Consider the following 20,021-nt stretch of genomic DNA (forward strand, 5'->3'; position numbering starts at 1 on the left):
TCTGCCACCATGTGTTGTTTCTCTCTGCTGCAAACTACCCCTTCTGTCTGAGCTGAAGTGCCAAGAAGCCAGGAGTGATGCTACAGCTCTAGCAATCATATCAGAAGAAACTGAAAGTAATTAAGCAGCAAAAGCTGTTAAAAATTAGCCAGCAGTTGGCAAAATTCAGCATTGTGTTTGCCAAAAGACAGACAGCTGTTTGCACCTCAGTCTTCAATTCAGGAGGCCCAGATTAAAAGCACATACTGTACTTAGTTCTGTGGCTGAAGACATGGTACTATGGAAAGAAACCCTAAATCTTCCTGAGGAGGGCAAATGTGCCAGCTTTTGCATAAACCAGTGGATGGTGTAATACACAGCTCAATCCGTCACTTTTATTGTAAATTAAAATAAAAATTCAAAGATTCAAGTAAGTCACAGTCCTTTTAAAGGCAATGCATTCATAGGCAAGCTGCTGACAGGCAGACTGACAACAGATCACTTGCTGGCAAAAGCCATGATTTGCTCCTGAAAGAGAAGAAAAAGAGAAGTAATTCATAAGCATGTGTTTTAGAAAGAACCTTTAGGCACATTCCCATTCATATAAATGAACAACAGTTCTTGGCCAGGCTTTCTAGCCACACACAGAGAACCTATCCCTATGTCCTAGAAAATTAACAAAATTGTAGCATTCCTGTCCTTCCCAAGCAGTACAAAGCTGGTAATTCCAATGGGTTCTGTGCTCAGAAAAAGACATCTTCAACTGTTTTTTTTTTCTTTTAAACAGAGAAAGAGAAAAAAACTTGTGAGCACTGAAGCAGCAGCATAGTCTTCCTTAATGAAGACACTGTGTCAGTGGCAGCTGCTCTGCCTTAGGAATGTACTGATTTTAGTTGAGGAAGTGTCTCAACTGTGACCATGACACAAAGGAAACAGGGCACCTGTGTTTAATATGAAGATGGAGAATAAATGAAGTAAAAATTGAAATCCAAAGATGAGAATCTAATTTGCTGGTGCTTGGAAGCTTTGAGAGCAGAGGGCTTAAGGAACCTCACAAAAATCCAGCAACTGGGTCAAGAGGGTGAGAAGTTCAGGCAGATGGGCTGCAAACAGAGGGTCTAAGACAGAAACTCCTCACCACCACCTTCTTCAGGTAATTCCCATTTTAGAGCCTTGAACTTCTGCCATGAGGGAACAATTCACAAGGCAAAACAGCACAGAAACAGTTAAGTGTGGGCTGCACACTGCATCTGGGAAGTCACCCAATCTCTTAGTGAAGATGTTTCTTCACAGGCCTGTCTTCTCTGTGCATTGCTAGAATACAATTCAAGGTTTGACACTAATTCCATAGCAAAATAAAGCCAAAGATTTCTGATGACCTCTAACTCCTAATTACTGATACAGAATATAAGAGACTTAGATCTTTCATATCCCTTGTGCTGGAGGGGGGGAAAAAAAAGTCTCTACTGAGTCATCAGTTATTTAGGAACTCCTCAGGCCCATTTAGGACACAAACCCCCCAGTTTAAAATAGTATTTTCCAACCAAAAATGTTTCATTTTAAACTAACAAAGATCTTTACATCTTGTGTATATTTCATGAATAGTAGAATAGAATGAACTCCTACAGCCCTCACTGAAGTAAGTGAGATCCTTACTTTGACAGGAGGCAGAGCATTTGTTGCTTGCAATCCCCATGTCCTCAGCAACACCAGAGGAGCCAGTGTGGTAGAGTACAGCCTTTTTAGCATATCAGTAGCAGCTAACAAGGAGACATTATGCCTCTGACGTTCTGTTTCAAACTTGAGGAGGTGTTTTAAGGAGCCTGGAAGAGATAATTGAATGTTTCTATTACACTTGATGTGCCACAAACAATTGTGCATCTTAACTACAGAGCAGTTTCCTCTGGAACTGAAAGAGAACAGAGAAATGGCTCATCTCAATAAACACCTCTTTCCACCAGCTAGTGCTCTTCATCTCACCACATCTCTTACTGCCATCCTGCAGAGCTTTATTTTTTTTAAAGCAGCTTTAAGATTTGTGGGATGGAAACTGCATCCAAGAATCAAGAACTGCTTCACTTCAACAAAGTTTCAAACACAAGACAGCAGCATGCTAACCACAGGGACTGCAGCAAAGGCCTGGGAGACTAATCCTTTGCTGCCCCAATGCTGCCTTGGAGCCTTACCCAGATCGCTCCCGTTGAAGGCTGCTGCACTGAGGTGATGAGCTAAACATGCAATATCACCAAAGCCCAGGTTCACTCCTTGTCCTGCAAGTGGGTGGACTCTATGTGCTGCATCCCTGGAGCAGAAGAAGACAGAAATTTATTTCCCTTCTTGAAGACAGCCACAGTGGCTGACAAACCCCAGAAGGGACAGTGTAGCACTCCTCACCTCTTTGCAATGAACCACCTTAGAGCAGCACATGCACTTTATCCAGTACCTCCTTGCATGCTATGCTGAACTACCTGACTGCCTCTCCAGTTGTAAGAAGCAAGACATAGGGGAAGTAACAAAAAGCAGGTCTGAAAGGAAAAATTATAAAGAGGTGACTAGCCAAAGTCCTCTCAGATACATGTGGAACAGGCCTTTATGTTTTTGTAAGTGACCTCAGCACAATAGGAGCTCTGTCAATGGCACATTGCACAAACACAAAGTGGACAGATACCATGAGTATAAAAGAGAGGTGGGATTATCATTGAATAGAAACAAAATCAGGCTCTTCTATGAACAGACTTATCTGTAAAGCTCAAAGACAAACATTGCTGTGGGAGTCACAAAGTAAAAGAAATTAGATTAAGTTTTGATATGAAATGCAAGATCATGTGCTTTACCAAGCAATAAAGCACAGTGTGCTCCCAAGAGTGGTTCATAGGTTGGTAAGATGAAAAGTGCACCACACAAAAGTGTAGCACAGCATCCAAGAATTACTGAAAGTTACCACCATACTGCAGCTGGGGCAGAGAAGAAAGTACATGCAACCTTAGAATATAAGAAATGAGGTATTTTTCTGTTTGAATAGGCCACCATACAAAAGTCTCTCACATCCCACATGGAGTAATTTTTGTCATTTGTGTTCAAAAAAGGTGAGTTAAAAACTCAAAGTGGTGCTCAGAATGGCTGTACAGATCCAGCATGAGATACTGGATGTTTCACAAGACTGTACAAACCAGGGAAGGGAAATAATTATCTTTCAATTTACACAAACAGCACAGATAACGGGCAGAAAGCTACTCATACAAAAGGACAGGAGGGTACCCAGAACAAACTGGATCTGGGTAAAGTAAGACTGGAACAATGTATCATTTCTAACATCTGATTTGTTGGCGGGGAGCTGCTGTCCTCAGGTCATTCCTAACCACGAGCCACCCGCTGTCCTCAGGTCATTCCTAACCAAGTGCCACCCGCTATCCTCGGGTCATTCCTAACCAAGTGCCACCCGCTGTCCTCGGGTCATTCCTAACCAAGTGCCACCCACTGTCCTCGGGTCATTCCTAACCAAGTGTCACCCGCTCCCCAGGGTGGCGCTGAGCACTTACCCGATGAGAGCCACGCGGGGCCGGACGTACTCTGTGGCGTGGCCCAGCCCCAGGGGGAACATGGCTCTGCTCTCTGCATCCACGCCAGCAACGCTCGGGGGCAGCTGGCGGACTGCAGTCCCCGAGGGCTTCAGCAGCGAAATGGCAGAACGAAACATGGCCCCGGCAGTATCAATGAAGTCAGAGTGGTTTATGTTGCTCCACTGAAACAGACAAACAAATCTTTGGAAGCTGACCCAAACTAGACCCATAAAAGAACCCAGTTGAAAAAAAAAAAAATCTGAGTTCCAATACTGAATTTTAATCTCTTGGACAGAACTATACAGTAGAAAAAACTATCTTCACCATTTTAAGACATACAAATTTCCAACTAGGATGAGCCTACTCTTCCTACCTGTTGGAAATTTAAGTTAACTTCTGTGACTTTCAGAGCTAACCTAATTCAGTCCCAAGGGGTCATCTTTTCTTTGCTAAGTGCCTCTTTAATATCATTCTCACTAGAGGAAGGAACTTCAGAATGCACCTCTCCAATTACTGTTGTTTAGCTACAGAATTCTGTTCTATTTCTTTAAAACCTCTTCCCTGCCATGAGGCTGATACTCACAAAGGCAGAGTTGATGCTATCCACAAAGCTTTCCTCATCCATGGCAAGAAGTTCCGATGCATGGTCGTGAGATGTAGACCAGACCAGAGAGCTGGCAGTGTCAGACAGCTAGTTTAAGAGAATGTCAAGGGTAAATATCAAGAGAAAGAGAAACAAAAATAAACATTCAGTGCAAAGACTTCTCCACTGCCCTGCCTCATACTGTCAGTCCCTCTGAAAATTACAGTTCCTGCCCAACTTGTTACAAGTGGGAAATGCCAAGGATAGAATGAGATGGCAGGAGGGGAAAACGCAATAAATGAAAAGTGAAGGGCAGATGTGCAAATTCTTAAGAGACAGAACCAACACAGAAAGGCATGGACAGAAATAAAGTTACTAGACTAGAAAAATTTTTAAAACATTTTAAAAAATACAAACACCTTACCGGAAGAAGTGCAATTGGCCCTGTGGGAAGGAACCGCTGCCATGCTACATTGTTGTCTGTGGCCTACAGGGGAAAGAAGCAAGTGGGCAGCAAGCCAGATCACCCTCTTAGGTTCTGCTGCTTATGGAAGAGTCAGTTCAGCAGAATTTTACCTCAGATAAATGGAGAGTTGCCACCACAGCTGACTGGTCATACTGATGTTCAATGTTCTTAATTTCAGCTTCCTTCCGGACCACAGAGTTATGACCATCTGCACCAATCTGTAAAACAAAGAGATGCACAGCAACTTCTTCAGCAGCCCCTAGAAACATTAGGAGCTACTATTTCACTCTAAAAACCTCAGAGTGCATCTGTATATTGCCTGCTTATTCAGGAAAAAAAAAATGCCCCCAAAACCAGAAGAGGTGGTGCCTTCTGCTCTTCTCATATTCAGCAGCATCTCCTTGCAGCAGGCAGAGAGAAGGCCATGCCCAGTGTCCCACACCCTCACAGACAGGGCTAGCCACTCACCTCACTCTAGCACTCCACATGGGTGGAGTGGCACCCATGGAATTGGAACCAAATCAGTGGAAAGGACTTGGGTTAGAGATGATGCCTTATCAACAGAAATACAGAGCTTAGTTACCAGCAGCTTGGTCTGAAGTCTGCGTCCATCAGCTAACTCAACTTGGACCCAAGGGCTTGTGCCACAGCCATGGGAAGGCAGGGGCCAGGTGTACCCAACTGCTTTGCTCCTGTAGAAGACCTCCACGTGGTCTGATGGGAACACAGAGCGCCATGGTCACAGCACAACACGGACAGGGAAAAGGAAACATCGCTACAACAGCCAAGGCCATGCAGGTGTCTTAACGGCACCCTAGGAGCTCACCCCACAATTCTCAAGGCACCCCAAAAAACCAGATATGGACAATCCCTTGTCACTGTAAGGCTGGCTCTGGACAAGGAGGTACAGATTTTTTAATTAAGTCCAATTTTTAAGTATTCTGGAGAACTACATTTCCTGCTCTGTAGCCTTTGGAAGTCAGATTTCTCCCTCCTTCCCAATTCCAGAAGGTGCCCATTTCTCAAGAATTACTTGTTAGACAAATTTCTCCCTCTCAAGACTTAGCACACAATAGAAGACAAGTAACTGAAAGCTATCTGCAGGAAATAAAACATTGAAGAAGTTGTCCTCTACCTGCTACTGCATCTAACTGTTTTGTGAGAGCAGACATAATGACATCATTCTCCACTATGTAACCCATGTCATCTAAGTCATCTTTCTCAAAAACGATCATGGCTTCTGAACAAGCATCCCATACCTACGAAGAAAAAATACATTACATGAAGCTATGTGATAAAGAAGTCTCCATTTCAGGGACTTAACAGCAAAAAGACACAGTAATCTAGAAATATAGAACTAGACGAAACATCCTGGATTACTGTTCGTTCCCAGCTACTAAAGTGCACCACATAACTAATTTCATTAAATGATTTAGCTTAAGCTCAAAAAGTAATTCCAAGTCAAGTTTTTCATCCCTACTTTTGTGTTACATAACTGACATAGGAAGCTGTGCTACAGCCTTGCTGTAGGTTAACCCCAGCAGGCAGGTCAGCCCTATGGAGGTGCTTCCCTTCTCCCCTGCACTGAGATGGGGAAGAAAACTGAAAGGATGAAAGTAGAAAACTCATTGCTTGAGGTAAATGCAGTTTAATAGGAAAAGCAAAAGCCACATGTTCAAGCAAAGCAATCCAAGGAATTAATTCACTGCCTCCCAAGGCAAGCAGGTCTTTAGCCATCTCCAGGAGAGCAGGGCCCCATCAAGCATAATGGTTACTTGGGAAGACAAACACCATTCCTCCAAACTTCCCATCTTTCCGTCTTCTTTTCCTCAGCTTTTATTGCTGAGCATGACACCATATGGTATGGATTATCAGCCAGGGTCAGTTGTCCAGCCTGTGTACCCTCCCAGTTTCTTGTGCACTCCCAGCCTGCTCACCGGCAGGGCAGTGTGAGAAAGCCTTGGCACTGTTTAAGTGCTGCCCAGCAATAACTAAAACATCCCTGTGCTATCAACAGTTTTCAACACAAATCTGAAACACCATCCCATACAAGCCACCTTTAAGAGAAGAAACTCTATCCCAGCCAAACCAATACACCCTTTATCTTTATTTCCTGGCTAATACCCAAGCCTCAATATCTACAGCTGCCACTAGGAATCCACCTTTCAGCCTGTAACATCAAGGCCCTGGGGACAGGTATTTCTGATCAGACTGCTACCCACAAAAAAGGGACAGAAATGAACATAAGTATGACCTGCCCTTTACCATAGGAATAAAAACCTTTGTGTCATTGATGCAAGTACTTTTGAGCATTCAGAGTAGACAGACACAAGGTGTATCTGCAGCCCTGAGGCACCTGCATTCGCCGGAAGGGTTTGAGTCTCAGGCTGCAGACGTGATCCCAGGCACCACAACCTGAAACAGAAAAAGGATAGAAATGCACAGAGATACAGGTTCACATGGGACACTGAGACCAAAACTAAACTGAAGCTCACTCCACACTCTCCTCCACTCTTCCCTGACTATGCTCAGGCTTGGCTTGCACCTTCCCTAGACAGTGCCAGGTCTGCCTTGGTGCTATCACAGCTCCAGGATCACATTGTTTTACTGTTAACACATGCCAGCAGGAAAGAAACAAGAGCTCTCCATGAGCCTCTGACCTAACAGACAGCTCTCACTGTTCCATCACTGGGCAATAAAACAGACATAGAAATGCACAGCCATTATTGTAGAAAACATTTCTTTCTCCAAAAGGAATCAAGGCTCAAAAATCAATTTAAAATGACAATTAATCCTCATTAATTGAGGACTGAGTTACCAGCCTGCAAAGCACTAAGCTTCTTTTGTGAATAGAACATTCCAGGTGCTGTAGAGAGCACCTTACAACCTTTCACTGCCTAAAATCACAAATATTTATATGACAACAAATCAGACCAAGATACCAGAACACAGATCCTTGTTATCAAGAGAATTTGGATTTAATAACAACAACTCAGCATATAGAGACAAAGGCAAATAATCCTAATGATGTTAGGATGAAGGCAACATGATCAAAAGGGTTTTTGTTCCAACAAAATCAGCTCAAATATAAATGTTAAAAATGCAAACAATAAAATCATACTTACTGCTTAGGAGGGTAGCTGATCCTGGCGAGATGGAACTGACCCTGTTGCTGTAACTGTCTGGCACGTGATCATATTCCTTCCTAGGACCAGCCTCCAGCAAAGCAATCTTTTTATCATGGAAGTGGATGTCATGCCCTAAAATAAGTAAATACATGCTTTGTTACAATGCTCCTGCCAAAAATCTCAAAAACAAAACACCTGAGTTCTTGTAATAAGACACATTAGATGCAACAGTTAATAAAGAAATGCATATACAGTACAGGTTTTGACCAGGCAGGTGAACTTTTGTATGTTAAAGCTTTATGACTACAGTCCTGTTACTGAGATGGACAACTCTTTTCCAGCTAAAGCAAGGATTACATATTTCCCTTTTGCATAAAGCTTACATTTTTGTACAAATTTGTGCCATATTTAAATGAAAATTTATTACTGGAGTATTATCAAGTGAAATCTGCAATATTTACTCCATGTTTACACCAGAACACGTTTTCCAGAGCTTAAACATAAATTCTCTTTATAGAAGAAGAGATCAAAATAAAACTTCTGTGATATGTAGCAATTACATGATTATTTTCCCTGTCCTCTCATTCTGACAATGGAATAGCACAGGCAGTTTAGACTTTAAACTTCCACATAAAGAGAACTGGAAAAAAAAAAAAAAAACCTCAAGTAAAGTGTAAAACACTGCAGCTGAGCTGGCCACGCCTGCAGCATCCCAACCACCACAGATGCAGAAGGCACTGAGGACAGAAGTGGTGTCCTTCATCATCTAGAGTTTACTACTACAGCAGCCCTAGAGACAGCAGTGTCCTGGCATAATCTCTAGATTATGCACAGTAATAAACTCATCTCCTGAGAGGTCCCAAACCTGCTTGTCAGCCTTAGGTACCACTGCTGGAGGAGATCCTTCTCAAATCCACTGGGCTCTTGTTTAACAATACAAGCAGAACTTAAGCTTGCCAGGTAAGCCCTTATACTTGCAAAGCACTTATTGCTCAGCATCTTTGATCTTCTGGGCACTACTTTTTTTAGGTTTCCGTCACTACTGCATCCTTCTGAATCCATATTGCAAATAAAGGAGCAGCCAGTACTCTCAGGATCTCTAATGACACAAAGCAAGCAGAAATCCATTTTAACTTGGTATTATAGTGTTTAAAATACTGGGTTAGAGAATGAAACTTGGGATCAGATAATAATGATTAGATGGATGGAGCACCTCTCCCACAAGGAAAGACTGAGCAAATTTGGTTCATTCACCTGGAAAAGACATGGCTATGGGGTGATTGAATTGTGGCCTCACAGTACCTGAAGGGAGCCCACAAGAAAGACAAAAATGGACTTTTTACAAGATCATGTAGTGACAGGACAAGGAGAAACAGATTCAAAATGAAAGACAGTAGGCTTAGATTAGATATTAGGAGGAAGTTCTTTGCTGTGAGGATGGTGAGCCACTGGAACAGGTGTAAATGAAGAGAAGCTGTAAATGTCCCAACCCTGGAGGTGTTTGAGGCCAGGCTGGATGTGGCTCGGAGCAACCTGATCTATGAAAGTGTCCCTGTACACGGCAGGGGGTTGGAGCTAGGTGATATTTAAGGTCCCTTCCAACCCATTCTGTCATTCTATAATCAGAAAAGCATTTTAGCTAAGGGTGACATTATCCATCAGCTATTTAAGGATGAGCATGTTTGACAGAAACACTACAGTCTATAAAACTCCAGTTAATGGCCCCATTAACACTGTGCACACACACAGATATGGCCTGGCTCATCACTGACCGGCTCACCAAACAGCCTCCGGTGAACTTTAGAGCAGGATCCCTCAAGGATCCCTCAGCAGAGCCCGGACACTGAGATCCTACACACGATTACCTCACCCTGCGGGGAGTGGGTCACAGCCTTACCCAGCACGGCGGCCATGGCGCTCCCGACCATGCCCCCGCCCGACACCACCACATCGTAGAGCGGCGGGCTGGAGGCGGCGGAGCGGAGCGGGGCGCGGGGCCCGGCCCTGAGCCGCGCTCCGAGCGGGGCCAGCAGCGCCCGCCCGCACAGCGCCGCCATCGCCGCGGAACTGACGGCGGCGGAAGTGGCGAGCGGAGCCATGACAACGGCTGTGCGCGCCGCCGGCCTCGCGTCTGATTGGCTGCGTGCGGCCGAGTGGGCGGGCCCGAGCGCCGCCGGCCGCGCTGATTGGTGCAGACCGGGGGCGGGGCGGGGCGCGCTGAGGCGGCGGCCCGCGGACAGGACGGGGTCAGGCCGCGGCGCTCCCGGGCGGGGAGGCGGGGTCGCAAACCGGGATCCCGCTCTGCCCGATTCCTCTCGTTTTTTCCAGGTTACGCGACGTCCCCGCAGGCTGTAACGCGCCGATTCCTGTGTTTCCCGCCGTCGGGCAAGGAGCTGGGAGCATCCTATCGGGATGGGGGGCCGGCGGTCTCCGTTAGAACCGGGCGTACCGTGCCAGGCAGAGTTATGGGGTGACCTCGGGGTGTTCGAAGAAGATGAGGAGCTGGAGGGTTTCAGGAGGGAGGCGGAAGTTCTGCGTGAGAAGCTGAGGGAGGCTCTCAGGTAGGACGATACCTGGTACGGCTGGTAGGATGGGGCGCAGGATTCCTTCTCCCTCTGGCCAGGGAGGAGGCGGAGCATGATGTCCCAAAATGCGGGTGGTACAGTGCCAGAACACGGGCCACAGGTGGAGCCACAGCAGGGAGGATGGGTCAGTAGGTGCCCACTAAGCAGCTTTCACCTAAAACACGAACAGCACAAATCCCCGCCTCACTCATCAGCTAATCATGCTTGAAATGTGCCAGCAGGTGACACACATTCTTATCCAGTATCCAGTCTTCAGAGCTGTGGGCTTTCCAAGGTCGAGCTCTCAGATGACTCTCCTTGTGGTTAATCTAGCTTTGCATTCACTAGCAGGTCACACGTGCACTCTTATAAAGGAAATAGTTTATGAAGAAGAAGAGACTGCAGCAATTACCAGCAAGTGTATTGACCAGGAGTCTGTTCACACATGATCTGCACCTTCTGTCTCCCCCCACTTTTTTCCCCTTTGCTGTTCTTGGTCCACTCTGATTCACCTTGATCCTTCCTTTTGCCTGCATTTATTCCATCCCTAAAATCTGTTTCACTCACTTTCACAATCACCCTCTGACATGCTATGAGAAGTTTGCCATTTTAATGAGACCCAGGATAGTCTCAGGTGGGTTTTCTTATTATCAATAATATGGTCATCTTCTCAGGTACAAAGTTTCTAGCTGAATCTCTCAAACATCACACTAAAGCAGTTTCTTGTAATGACATTCCCATCAGCATCCCAGGAATGCTAGTGTTTGGTACTGTTTGTTGGGATTTGTGCATCTCTGTGCCTGATTGCCTCTCCTGCATTTGTCTGTTATGTTGAGTAGCTATTAAAAAGATAACCCTAAAGCTGGAGCTTTATGGTTTGCTTGTGGCCTTTCTGACAATAGAGTGCTCTCAGCATAATAAATTGCATGACAAAGCTAAGTAGGCCTAACTTCCATTTTGTACATGGAAAACAAGCAAAGCTCTGCTCATGAACTTTGGTAGCAAAGCAAAATATGGAGCCTGAGAATGACAAACCCTAGGCCTGTCTTTTAATGACCAGCTCAGCCTGCGGTGTCTTTCTCTTAATCAGTAGTGTCTCCCTTCTTTTAACTCTGTTTTTTAATAATGTCACTAATCTCCCCTTCATAATGTGTTTGTCTTAGTCACACATCTGGTAACATAAGGCAGTCCAGTTCTTTGACCGACCTCACCTCAGACAGTTCCTGGGATCAGCAAAAGCCTCACTTGTTTCCTAAGTCCCGCTTGAGGCCAAAAAGCGCTTCATCTCCCTGGATTCCTTCCATCACCATCCCTCAGCCTTTCAAAATGACCCTGCGGGAAGCTCGCAAAAAGTCCGAGTTGCTGAAGTCATACATGTTCCTTGAACTAGACACACACAGAGACAAAAGGCAAAGCCAGGATGAAGCTGAATGCCAGAAACAATTCCGGGCACAGCCTGTACCTGCCCATGTGTTTCTGCCCCTTTATCAGGAAATAATGGAGCAGAATGAGATTCGCAGGCAAGCAGCAACACAGAAAAGAAAGGAGCTGCTACTTTCAACGCAGCGGCCCTTCAGTTTTGTGGAGAAGGAAGAGAAAAAGAAAGAAGCTATCAGACAAAAATTCCTGGCAGCAGCAACCCCAAACGAGAGCTCCAAACAGAAGCAAGCCAGTAAAAAAGTTCCTAAATCTACTTATGACTCACTTCTTGGAGATAAACTGAAAGGTAACATGCCAGGGCTCTTTCTGTAAAAGCACCTCCCTGCCTGTCCCTTGCTGTCTCCATGCTGGGAGGTAAGATCATGGCTTGCAGGGCACCACTTGGAGCCTAAGGCCAATGTCCCCTGGTGGTGGTGAGTCTCCTGTGTGTCTCACTGGTCATTACATTTTGTTTAAAAACCCTTGCAGTAGAGTGCCCTAAGTTCAGTAGTGTATGAGTGTCAGCAACAGCATTTCTGTTCCACTCGCCAGAAAACATGGGCACATTGAGCTCTACAGACAGATTTCCATATCCACTTTGCTGCTGATTGTGACAGTCTGGGAATCTTTCCCTGCACTGGATTCCACACCTTTGGTTACACTAAAGGGACTGAGATGATTTGTGGCACAAACATGAAGACAGATGTAGTGCCACAGGTCTCCAAGGCCCATGCAGTATCTTAGATCTGACAATTTTACTCCTACCCAAGTGATCCATTCTGCACAGAGCCCCTAGGAGAGGAAACAGGTATTTCCTGAGCCCAAATCAGGCAATTAGTTTGGTTCTAAGTGATGGTGTAGTAGTCCAGTCTCTCCTGCCATTCTCTGATGTTTCCAGTGGCCTTCCCACTTGCACTCAGTTGGCTCAAACTTCCCTTGCTAAAACAGGGAAAGCAGGTGCCAGGACCATTCTAGTCAGGGCAGCCAAGGAAATGTTACTGATGCTTGCCTGCTTTCAGATGGCTTAAGCCGCTGCAGTTGAAAGTTTGAAGTAAGCAATTCAGACTTCATGCTTGAATGTGGGAACTAAGTCAGTCCTTAATAATTCTCATGGCTTTTCTCATTCTTTTCTCCTTTTTTACTGTTTCTGTGATTTCTTCTTGAGGATACACCAGTTCAGTTTTCATCAAAAAACATTCTGTTTTAACCTAAATAGATTAGAAAGGTAAAAAGCAGCAAAGGACAAACCATTGTTCTATTTCTGTCTGGCATATGAGAAGGGAGGAGAAATTAACATTTCATACTTCAGGCAATGAATACCTATGAATTAACTCAAAACCATCTTATTTTGCAAAAACAGTATTGATTTTTTCCCTAAAAGCAAAAAAAAAAAAAAACCTCAGCCAACTGTCTGCATTTTCATAAATATTTAGTGCTGCACAGGGAAGGACTTCCGTTTGATGCTATAATCTAAAACATATTCTATGAAAGTTTGTCACAAAAGTCACAAAACGTGATGTATCCATCAAATGTTCCTTACTTAAAAACTTTTCCAATACAGACAATTAGTGCTGGAGATTACATAAAAAAGCCATCATTTGTTACAAGTATACTTGAATGACACATTTGTATCACACAGTCAATATGGCTGTAAGTTCCATATAAAAAGTATGGGACTAGTATGGAAGATTAACATTTCTGCAAGACAAAGGAGACAAGGGGCACAAGTCACCTGGTACCTTTAAGAATAGGAGAAGTCCTGCTCAGTTATTGCTCCAATAAGTAAAAGAGATATCTAGAAATGAATGCCTATGAAAGAGACCCTACCGTGGTTTTACTGGCACGTTTGAATTTTTTTTCCCTGGGAGGCAGAGAAGAGGGGGGCTGAAAAAGGGGGGAAGGAGAGCACAGGATGTTTTGTCTCTCCTATATCTGTAGCTGTCATCATAATGGAAAGTTTAGACTTGGGCAGTGGCAGTTTCACAGCCTTTTATGTCACTCACACTGTTCTCATTGCTTTCCTTTTGATCCTTTAGAAGCTGAACTCTGCAGGGAAATCCGCATTCAAATGAGAGCAAAGGATTTGCTGGAGAGCTCCGTGGCTCCTATAGACACCAGCAACTGTCGGAGGGAGCCTCAGTCCCGAACTGCCACCAGGACTAAGCAGGAAAAACTTGGCTTCTTACAGGACACAAGCTTCAGCTTCAAACCACAGATTAATCCAGCAATACCAGACTTTGAAGAACTTTACTGGGCGTTTCAGAGGAAAACAGTGAGGAGACAAGAAATCAAAGAGCCAACTCGTAATAAGCCATTCAAGCTGAGAACCTCCAATCTCCATGCCAGGCAGAGGCAGGCTAATGAAAAGATAAAGGTGAGATAGCTGGATATTTCTGTGGTACTGCTTTCTCTTATCAAGATACCAACTTCTCAGGTTTATAGCATTTAATTATTAATGGTTAACTTCCTGTGACATCTGCCCTTGTATTGAGAGTACTGCAGAATTCTATGCCAAACAAGAGAACAAAATTCTACACAAAATGAGCTATGACAGCTAAGGCTCAGTCACCCTTTCATAGCTCTAATCATGTCTCCTTCCCCTTGTCCCTCAGCCCATCCACATGTAAATCTCTGCTGATGGAAGAGAGAAGAGTGAGTGCATTCTCACATAGCCCAGCTGTTCTCTTTGGTAGGCAAATAACGGAGGAGATTCTGTACTAGCAACTGTCTGTGAACAAATACACTCAATAAGTTTCATTTCTTTCAGGATTCTCAGAAGCTTTCCAAGGTTTCAGTGCAAAAAAGTCACTCTCTGCCTGGACTTTCCTCTCTCTCTTCCAACACCCTTCCTGTGCATATTACAGATGCAACTAGAAAGAGGGAATCAGCTATTAGGTAGGTAGAAAGTTTGTCTACAAGACTGTACAACTACTGACCAACATGGAGGAAAAAACACCAGTGTTTTCCCTCATCACATCAACTACATCAACAATACATTTCCTAAATGTTTCTCTGTCTTCTTTGTTAAGTCTTGCTCTGTCTCCCATTGCATTGGAAACTGCACACTTGTACAGCTGAAATTTTACTTTTTCTCCTTGGAGGACTACAAAACTGAAATTCCCACCTAGCATCTGGCAGTCCACATGGGCTCATCAGTAACTTTTTTTCCATACAGATATGCCCAAGATAACAAAAAGGAAGGGGACAAAGAAGGAATTTATTGGCTGGAGAAACAGAAAATGAAATGTCAAGCTATGCAAAAGTCTGTGAACAGCCGAGCAAAAGCACTGGATCCTCATAAAAGTCTGGAGGAAACACAAAAGGAGAAGTTAAAACAGAACAGGTCAGTATCCTACTCTGCACAAAAATAACCTTTTACTCTAGTAACTGAAGATGATCAGATAATTCTTTAGGACAGATTGGGTATAAAAACATTCCTAGCCTAACCTTTTTTGGTTACTGTATCCATTCTACATTCATTTGGATATCTTGACAATTACACGCTTCTCCTTCCATAAAGAACGGTTTCCTTTAGATTAATGTTTGTAGAAACTAATTTGTACAAGCCAGTCAACTGTAATGTGTAGCTTGGTAAAGAACACATAAGAGACAAGTTTTTCTAAAAATGTGAACACTGTTTCTTGCTTGCAGTCTAGGAGAGCTTTGCTTTGTCAGCAGTAGGGTTTTTTTCCCAGCATTCAGAATCAAGAGAATTACCAAAGTGATTTAAAGAATGGAACACTCACTGAGAATTCATCATTCCTGATCAGCTACAGTCAGAGGTAACCTATAGTAGACAGGCAATTTTTCCATTTCAGGCAAAATATGCGAGACAGAACAAAAGAATACAGAAAGGAGCTGGAAGAAATGAAGCTGCGAGTCAAGAACAGACCATTCCTTTTTGAACAGGTCACCAAGGTAAGTGGTCAAAGTCCCAGAGTATTTCTGGGCAATAGGATAAATTGTCTTTCATTTAAGACAGGCATTAAGAAATATAGTCTCAAATTAATTAATGGATGAGAAGGTACAAACAGTCTCTTAGTCTCTGGGGTGCACTCAAAATAACACATGGAAAAGCCACGAAAGTATACTTTAAATTCCTTCCTATTTTTTCCTTGAAAAAACCATTCAGGCTTATTTCTAGGAGCTTGTCAGTTCTTAGTATATATTGCAATCACAATATATGGTCTGATGAAAATCAAGGCCTTATCACACCAGAAATTAAATAAATACCTATTCTGCACCTGAATACTATAGACTACATTTAGGAGATGCAAAATTTTTTCTTAATACCCTCTCCAGTTAAGCACTTTTTCTTTGTACCGCTACTGCTACAGAAGAACATTAATGATGGTTATGTTGCTCTTATCACCTGTAGGCTTTGTAGTCTGGGGCTGCATTTAACACATCTCAACCATCACACAGTACCAGCTGCAAATCTCTATTGCACCTGAGGTGTAGATACAATCTGTACTGTATCTTTTTCCCTGGGTTTTCTTTGACTTTCATTTCCTTGCAGGAACTGCAGCTGGTTAGAGACAGTGACAATACATTGGCAATATGCTGATTTAAAATTTCTCAACAGAAAGTACCCTCCTGCATCAGGCTTTCTGTTCTGATAATGGAGGCAGAGAACATACATGTGTGATAAATACTGGTAATATTGCCATGTACCAGATTGGTAAGAATTCACCATTATCAATAGTGTTCACTGATGTCCATACTAGGTTTCTATCTTTCCATATAGAACACCTTAATCTTTAGGGCCTATCCCTCTGGAGAACCCTAATCTCAGACTACATTGATTTGCAAGATTCATTTGGAAATAGTGAGGATATAGGACTCAAGATGCTTGTTTTTCAGTTGAGCTGATATGAAGCTATTTCACAGGCACTCTCCATTTATTAACTATTTTCACTGTTGTTAGTTCTTACCACTTACAAGCAAATGTGCTTACAGAATTTCACGTAACTTGGGTTTTGCAGATGTTTTTGATTTGAGTGTCAGAGTTAGGACTCAGACACAAGTATACCAGTCTGGTAAGACTGGAATGTGGTAGAAGGAGGAAAACAGAAGAAAGAAAAAAAAGAACTGAAGCAGGAAAACATGAGCTCTGGCTTTGGGAGATGTAAGACATTGTCCTAGTGTTCAGTTTTGGTACTGTACTGTATGGATTACAAAAATTTTGGACAGGAGGTTGTGTTGTGCTCTTGTCCCCATCAGGAGCATCAGATGTACACTTCAAAACCAGTTGACTGTTACGGGGAATCCCCAGTTCTTTGCATTTACTGTTTAAGTTTCGATTTCACAGCATGATGCTCATCAAGGAGCAGAGCGTCGCTACAGACGCACCCTGCAGCAGGTCGGCCTAAGTGAAGAATTTGTAAGGAAAAAAGGGAAAGATGCCACTGACTTGCTGGAAGAAGAATCTGATGTTCACAGGTAATAAAAACAATGCAGCATTGCTCTTTTGTCTGTGACTAAAAATATTTTCCTTGTTCATGAATGCATTCCAGTTTCTATAATCTAGTGTAGGAAAAACTAAATTAACTTCACTGCTTTTATTAAGTATTGTGGCTTCTCCCTCTGAATTCCTGTAACTGCACCCTGTTTCATATGCACGGGGCCAACCATTTCTGCCATTAGCCCATCACTGTTTCTGCAGGCTGCCCGAGCCCCGGGGTGAAAAGGATGCCTGTACCAAACAGGAAGGAGTACTTCAGGAGGAACTGAGCACAAAGGAAGTGGCAGCATAAAAGCTTGCAGAAGAATCCATCAATCAATTCTTGACTTCTTTCGCTCAAGGTTCTCCAGGTTAATCCTCAGGAACTTAATAGTTTAAGCTGACACCTAAGAGTTACTGTGGGATGAGATGGGAGAATTTAGTAAAGGGAAAAAAGCAACTGCTGTTTAGAGCATGTCTTGTTCAGCCCAGCAAACCCTGCAGCCTCCCTTAGTCTTCAAAAGTGTCCCTTGTGTGAGCTCTTTCCTTTAATGAGCAACAAAACAAGTTAGAGAGGTTGAAGCACTATCTTTGGTTAAAAGTAGATATGAAAGATTGAAGAGGTGCATCCTCTACTGTCAGCTCATTGCATTCATGCCACAGAAGCACACAGGAAAGGGAGAATGCCTTCTACTGTGCTAAAGCTTTTTTTAGACACGTGTGGTAGAATGCTTTCAAACAAGGTACTTCTACAGAAACAAATATCAGGATTTGACCCATCTTGGGAGAAGACTCAAAGGGAAGTCTTTCTCTGGTGTTAATTCTCCATTCACCCACTACCAGCTCAGCCTCTTCCCCCTATTAGTAAGAAGCAATAGTCTTCCTATATTAAAACATGTCCCGTGTTTCATGATTTGAAAGTGTTTCAACACCTTACCAATTTAGGTCATTAATTTGGCCCAAAAAAACAACCAAAGTTATGAAGAAGGTTGTAATTAAACACTTTGAATGCATCACTTTGAATCATTGTTGTCCTAATTGTATGATTACTGTGATATCAAAGATAGATTTTGGAGGAAAAAAGGTTAGGTGTTGCCTGCCAGGACTTTGCACTCAGATGCCTAGTGCACCTTGAAAGGGGTATTTCACACTTTAGTGATCTCCTTTTGCCTGACACTAATAATCATTTCAAAAATAACAATCCTTACCACCTGGAATGTTTTCTGAGAAATTTGCACTTTGACATTAAAGTATTTTCAAATAGATATAATGTTTCTGTATTGCTCAATTTTCCTCATCAGTCATCTTTTCCTCACTTACTTAAATACAAGATGTGTCTCTTTTTGTCACCTTAATCCTTTTTTCCTTACACTGTAACAACACAGCCTTATCATCAAGTCAGAAATACAGTACCTGTCAGAGCTACCACATTAGACAAAGATATAAAACTGAAATAATGACATTTTTAATCATAACAAAGTAGTAAATCCAAGGATTTGTGGCCCAGGGGTTTCACATTGCTACATTACAGAGTGAATGCACCAAACGGCACCATCCTCTCTAAGTGACTCAGTCCTCACACTGAGCACAGGCTTCAGCTCCTTGCAGGGTTCCAGAAAGGCTGTTACCTGGGTACCAGTTCCTACACAGGTGTGATTGTGTAGGGCATCCAGAGGCTGCTCTTTCTCTGGGTACTCCCTGGAAAAGAGCAGTGATGTAACCACATTGTCACTGTGCCTCACCACATTGAAGGAGGAAGGAAAGAAGATTACTTCCATGCTCTAAGTCTGTGATTTAAAGCCTCTTTGTATGGATCTATTTGGAGCAGTGGGACTGAAATTTTAACACATACATTTTAAAGGGTATTTACTAAAATTGGTTGCTGATTTCCATAATAATAGTTAATGGTGCTGAAAAGAGAAATTTCCAAGTATGTGAAGTGAAAAGGGAAACCCTAAGAAAGGAGGAACAAAAGTTGCCATCCTTAAGCTAATTCTACAGAGGCCTATTGTTATTTGTCACGTATGCTCTACTGCTTGGGAAACTTTTCTGCTGTATTTGCAATGCTAACAAAACTTCAGTCTGAGGCCTATACTTTTTTAACCATTTTCTAAAAAGCCTCTAACTTTAGGGACTCCAGCAATTCTATTATGCCATATCCTTTGAACAAATAGTAAGATGACATGCATGAATATAATAACAAATAAATTAAAGCCTTCATATTGGTCCCTAAACTGAAATTGCAGAAATGTGATAAAAGTAAAAGCATCAAACTAAGTAACTGAAACTCACATCTCTCTTGCTAAACAAAGCTTTGTTCTGAAAGGAGGATTATGTTTCTGTAATCCTAAAAGAGAGCTGTAGTCTCTTAATATGTCTCAAAAATTGTATGGAAATAAAGAGTTTCATCTATGGTTCTGGATTTTTGCATTTTATGAAAGTATTTGGTTATATTCAGTTACAAGATTTACAGCCTGTTCAGCTAACCTACAAAAATACTGTAGAAAAGAAGTCATCTCACTGGAGTATCTCCCATCAATTGCTGAGATGGCAGCCAAACTGCATCACTTTGATTGCCAGGTACCTGGTGGAGCTTCTGCAGGAACCTCCAGGTTACAATACCTGTACCAGGAGCAGCACTACCTTTCCATTCAGTTAGGGAGCAATATAAACTCTAGGCATTCCCTTTGCATAGAAGCTATTACAGATACACAGTACCTTACCAAAATCGGCATTCTCAGTAACACCAGTTGTGAAGGCTCTTTAAGTTAACAAAGTATTCCGAACACCATGTGGAAGACTCATTTAAAGAGCTTGATATACCAAAAACATTTTGGAGAAAAATGACTGGGAAAAGCAGGAACAGAACACAGCAAATG

The 20,021-nt window shown here is 42.9% G+C and overlaps 2 protein-coding genes across 4 annotated transcripts; one reads left to right on the plus strand and one right to left on the minus strand.

Moving 5' to 3' along the window:
- Window positions 1–344: 344 nt before the first annotated feature.
- On the minus strand, window positions 345–10,370 carry COQ6 (coenzyme Q6, monooxygenase). Of its 2 annotated transcripts, XM_005479810.3 has the most exons (12): window positions 9,614–10,370; window positions 7,714–7,848; window positions 6,945–7,003; window positions 5,724–5,847; window positions 5,172–5,302; window positions 4,699–4,806; window positions 4,547–4,609; window positions 4,123–4,230; window positions 3,519–3,721; window positions 2,166–2,281; window positions 1,636–1,802; window positions 345–507 (listed from the first exon to the last, which is right to left on the minus strand). In XM_005479810.3, the coding sequence occupies exons 1-12, from the start codon at window positions 10,353–10,355 to the stop codon at window positions 478–480; spliced, it is 1,986 nt and encodes a 661-aa protein (XP_005479867.2). In that variant the 5' UTR covers window positions 10,356–10,370; the 3' UTR covers window positions 345–477. The 2 variants fall into 2 exon arrangements, 1 of the variants encoding a protein (XP_005479867.2); XR_012580731.1 differs by lacking the exons at window positions 345–507; window positions 1,636–1,802 and adding an exon at window positions 2,374–2,504.
- Window positions 10,139–19,379, plus strand: FAM161B (FAM161 centrosomal protein B). Of its 2 annotated transcripts, XM_074542634.1 has the most exons (8): window positions 10,139–10,277; window positions 11,772–12,006; window positions 13,736–14,073; window positions 14,467–14,594; window positions 14,875–15,042; window positions 15,518–15,617; window positions 17,011–17,141; window positions 17,365–19,369. In XM_074542634.1, the coding sequence occupies exons 2-8, from the start codon at window positions 11,778–11,780 to the stop codon at window positions 17,453–17,455; spliced, it is 1,185 nt and encodes a 394-aa protein (XP_074398735.1). In that variant the 5' UTR covers window positions 10,139–10,277; window positions 11,772–11,777; the 3' UTR covers window positions 17,456–19,369. The 2 variants fall into 2 exon arrangements, with proteins under 2 accessions (XP_074398735.1, XP_005479869.2); XM_005479812.4 differs by lacking the exon at window positions 10,139–10,277 and having other exon boundaries at window positions 10,480–12,006; window positions 17,365–19,379.
- Window positions 19,380–20,021: the final 642 nt, after the last annotated feature.

Source organism: Zonotrichia albicollis, chromosome 6 (assembly GCF_047830755.1).
Source record: "Zonotrichia albicollis isolate bZonAlb1 chromosome 6, bZonAlb1.hap1, whole genome shotgun sequence".
Lineage (NCBI taxonomy): Eukaryota > Metazoa > Chordata > Aves > Passeriformes > Passerellidae > Zonotrichia > Zonotrichia albicollis.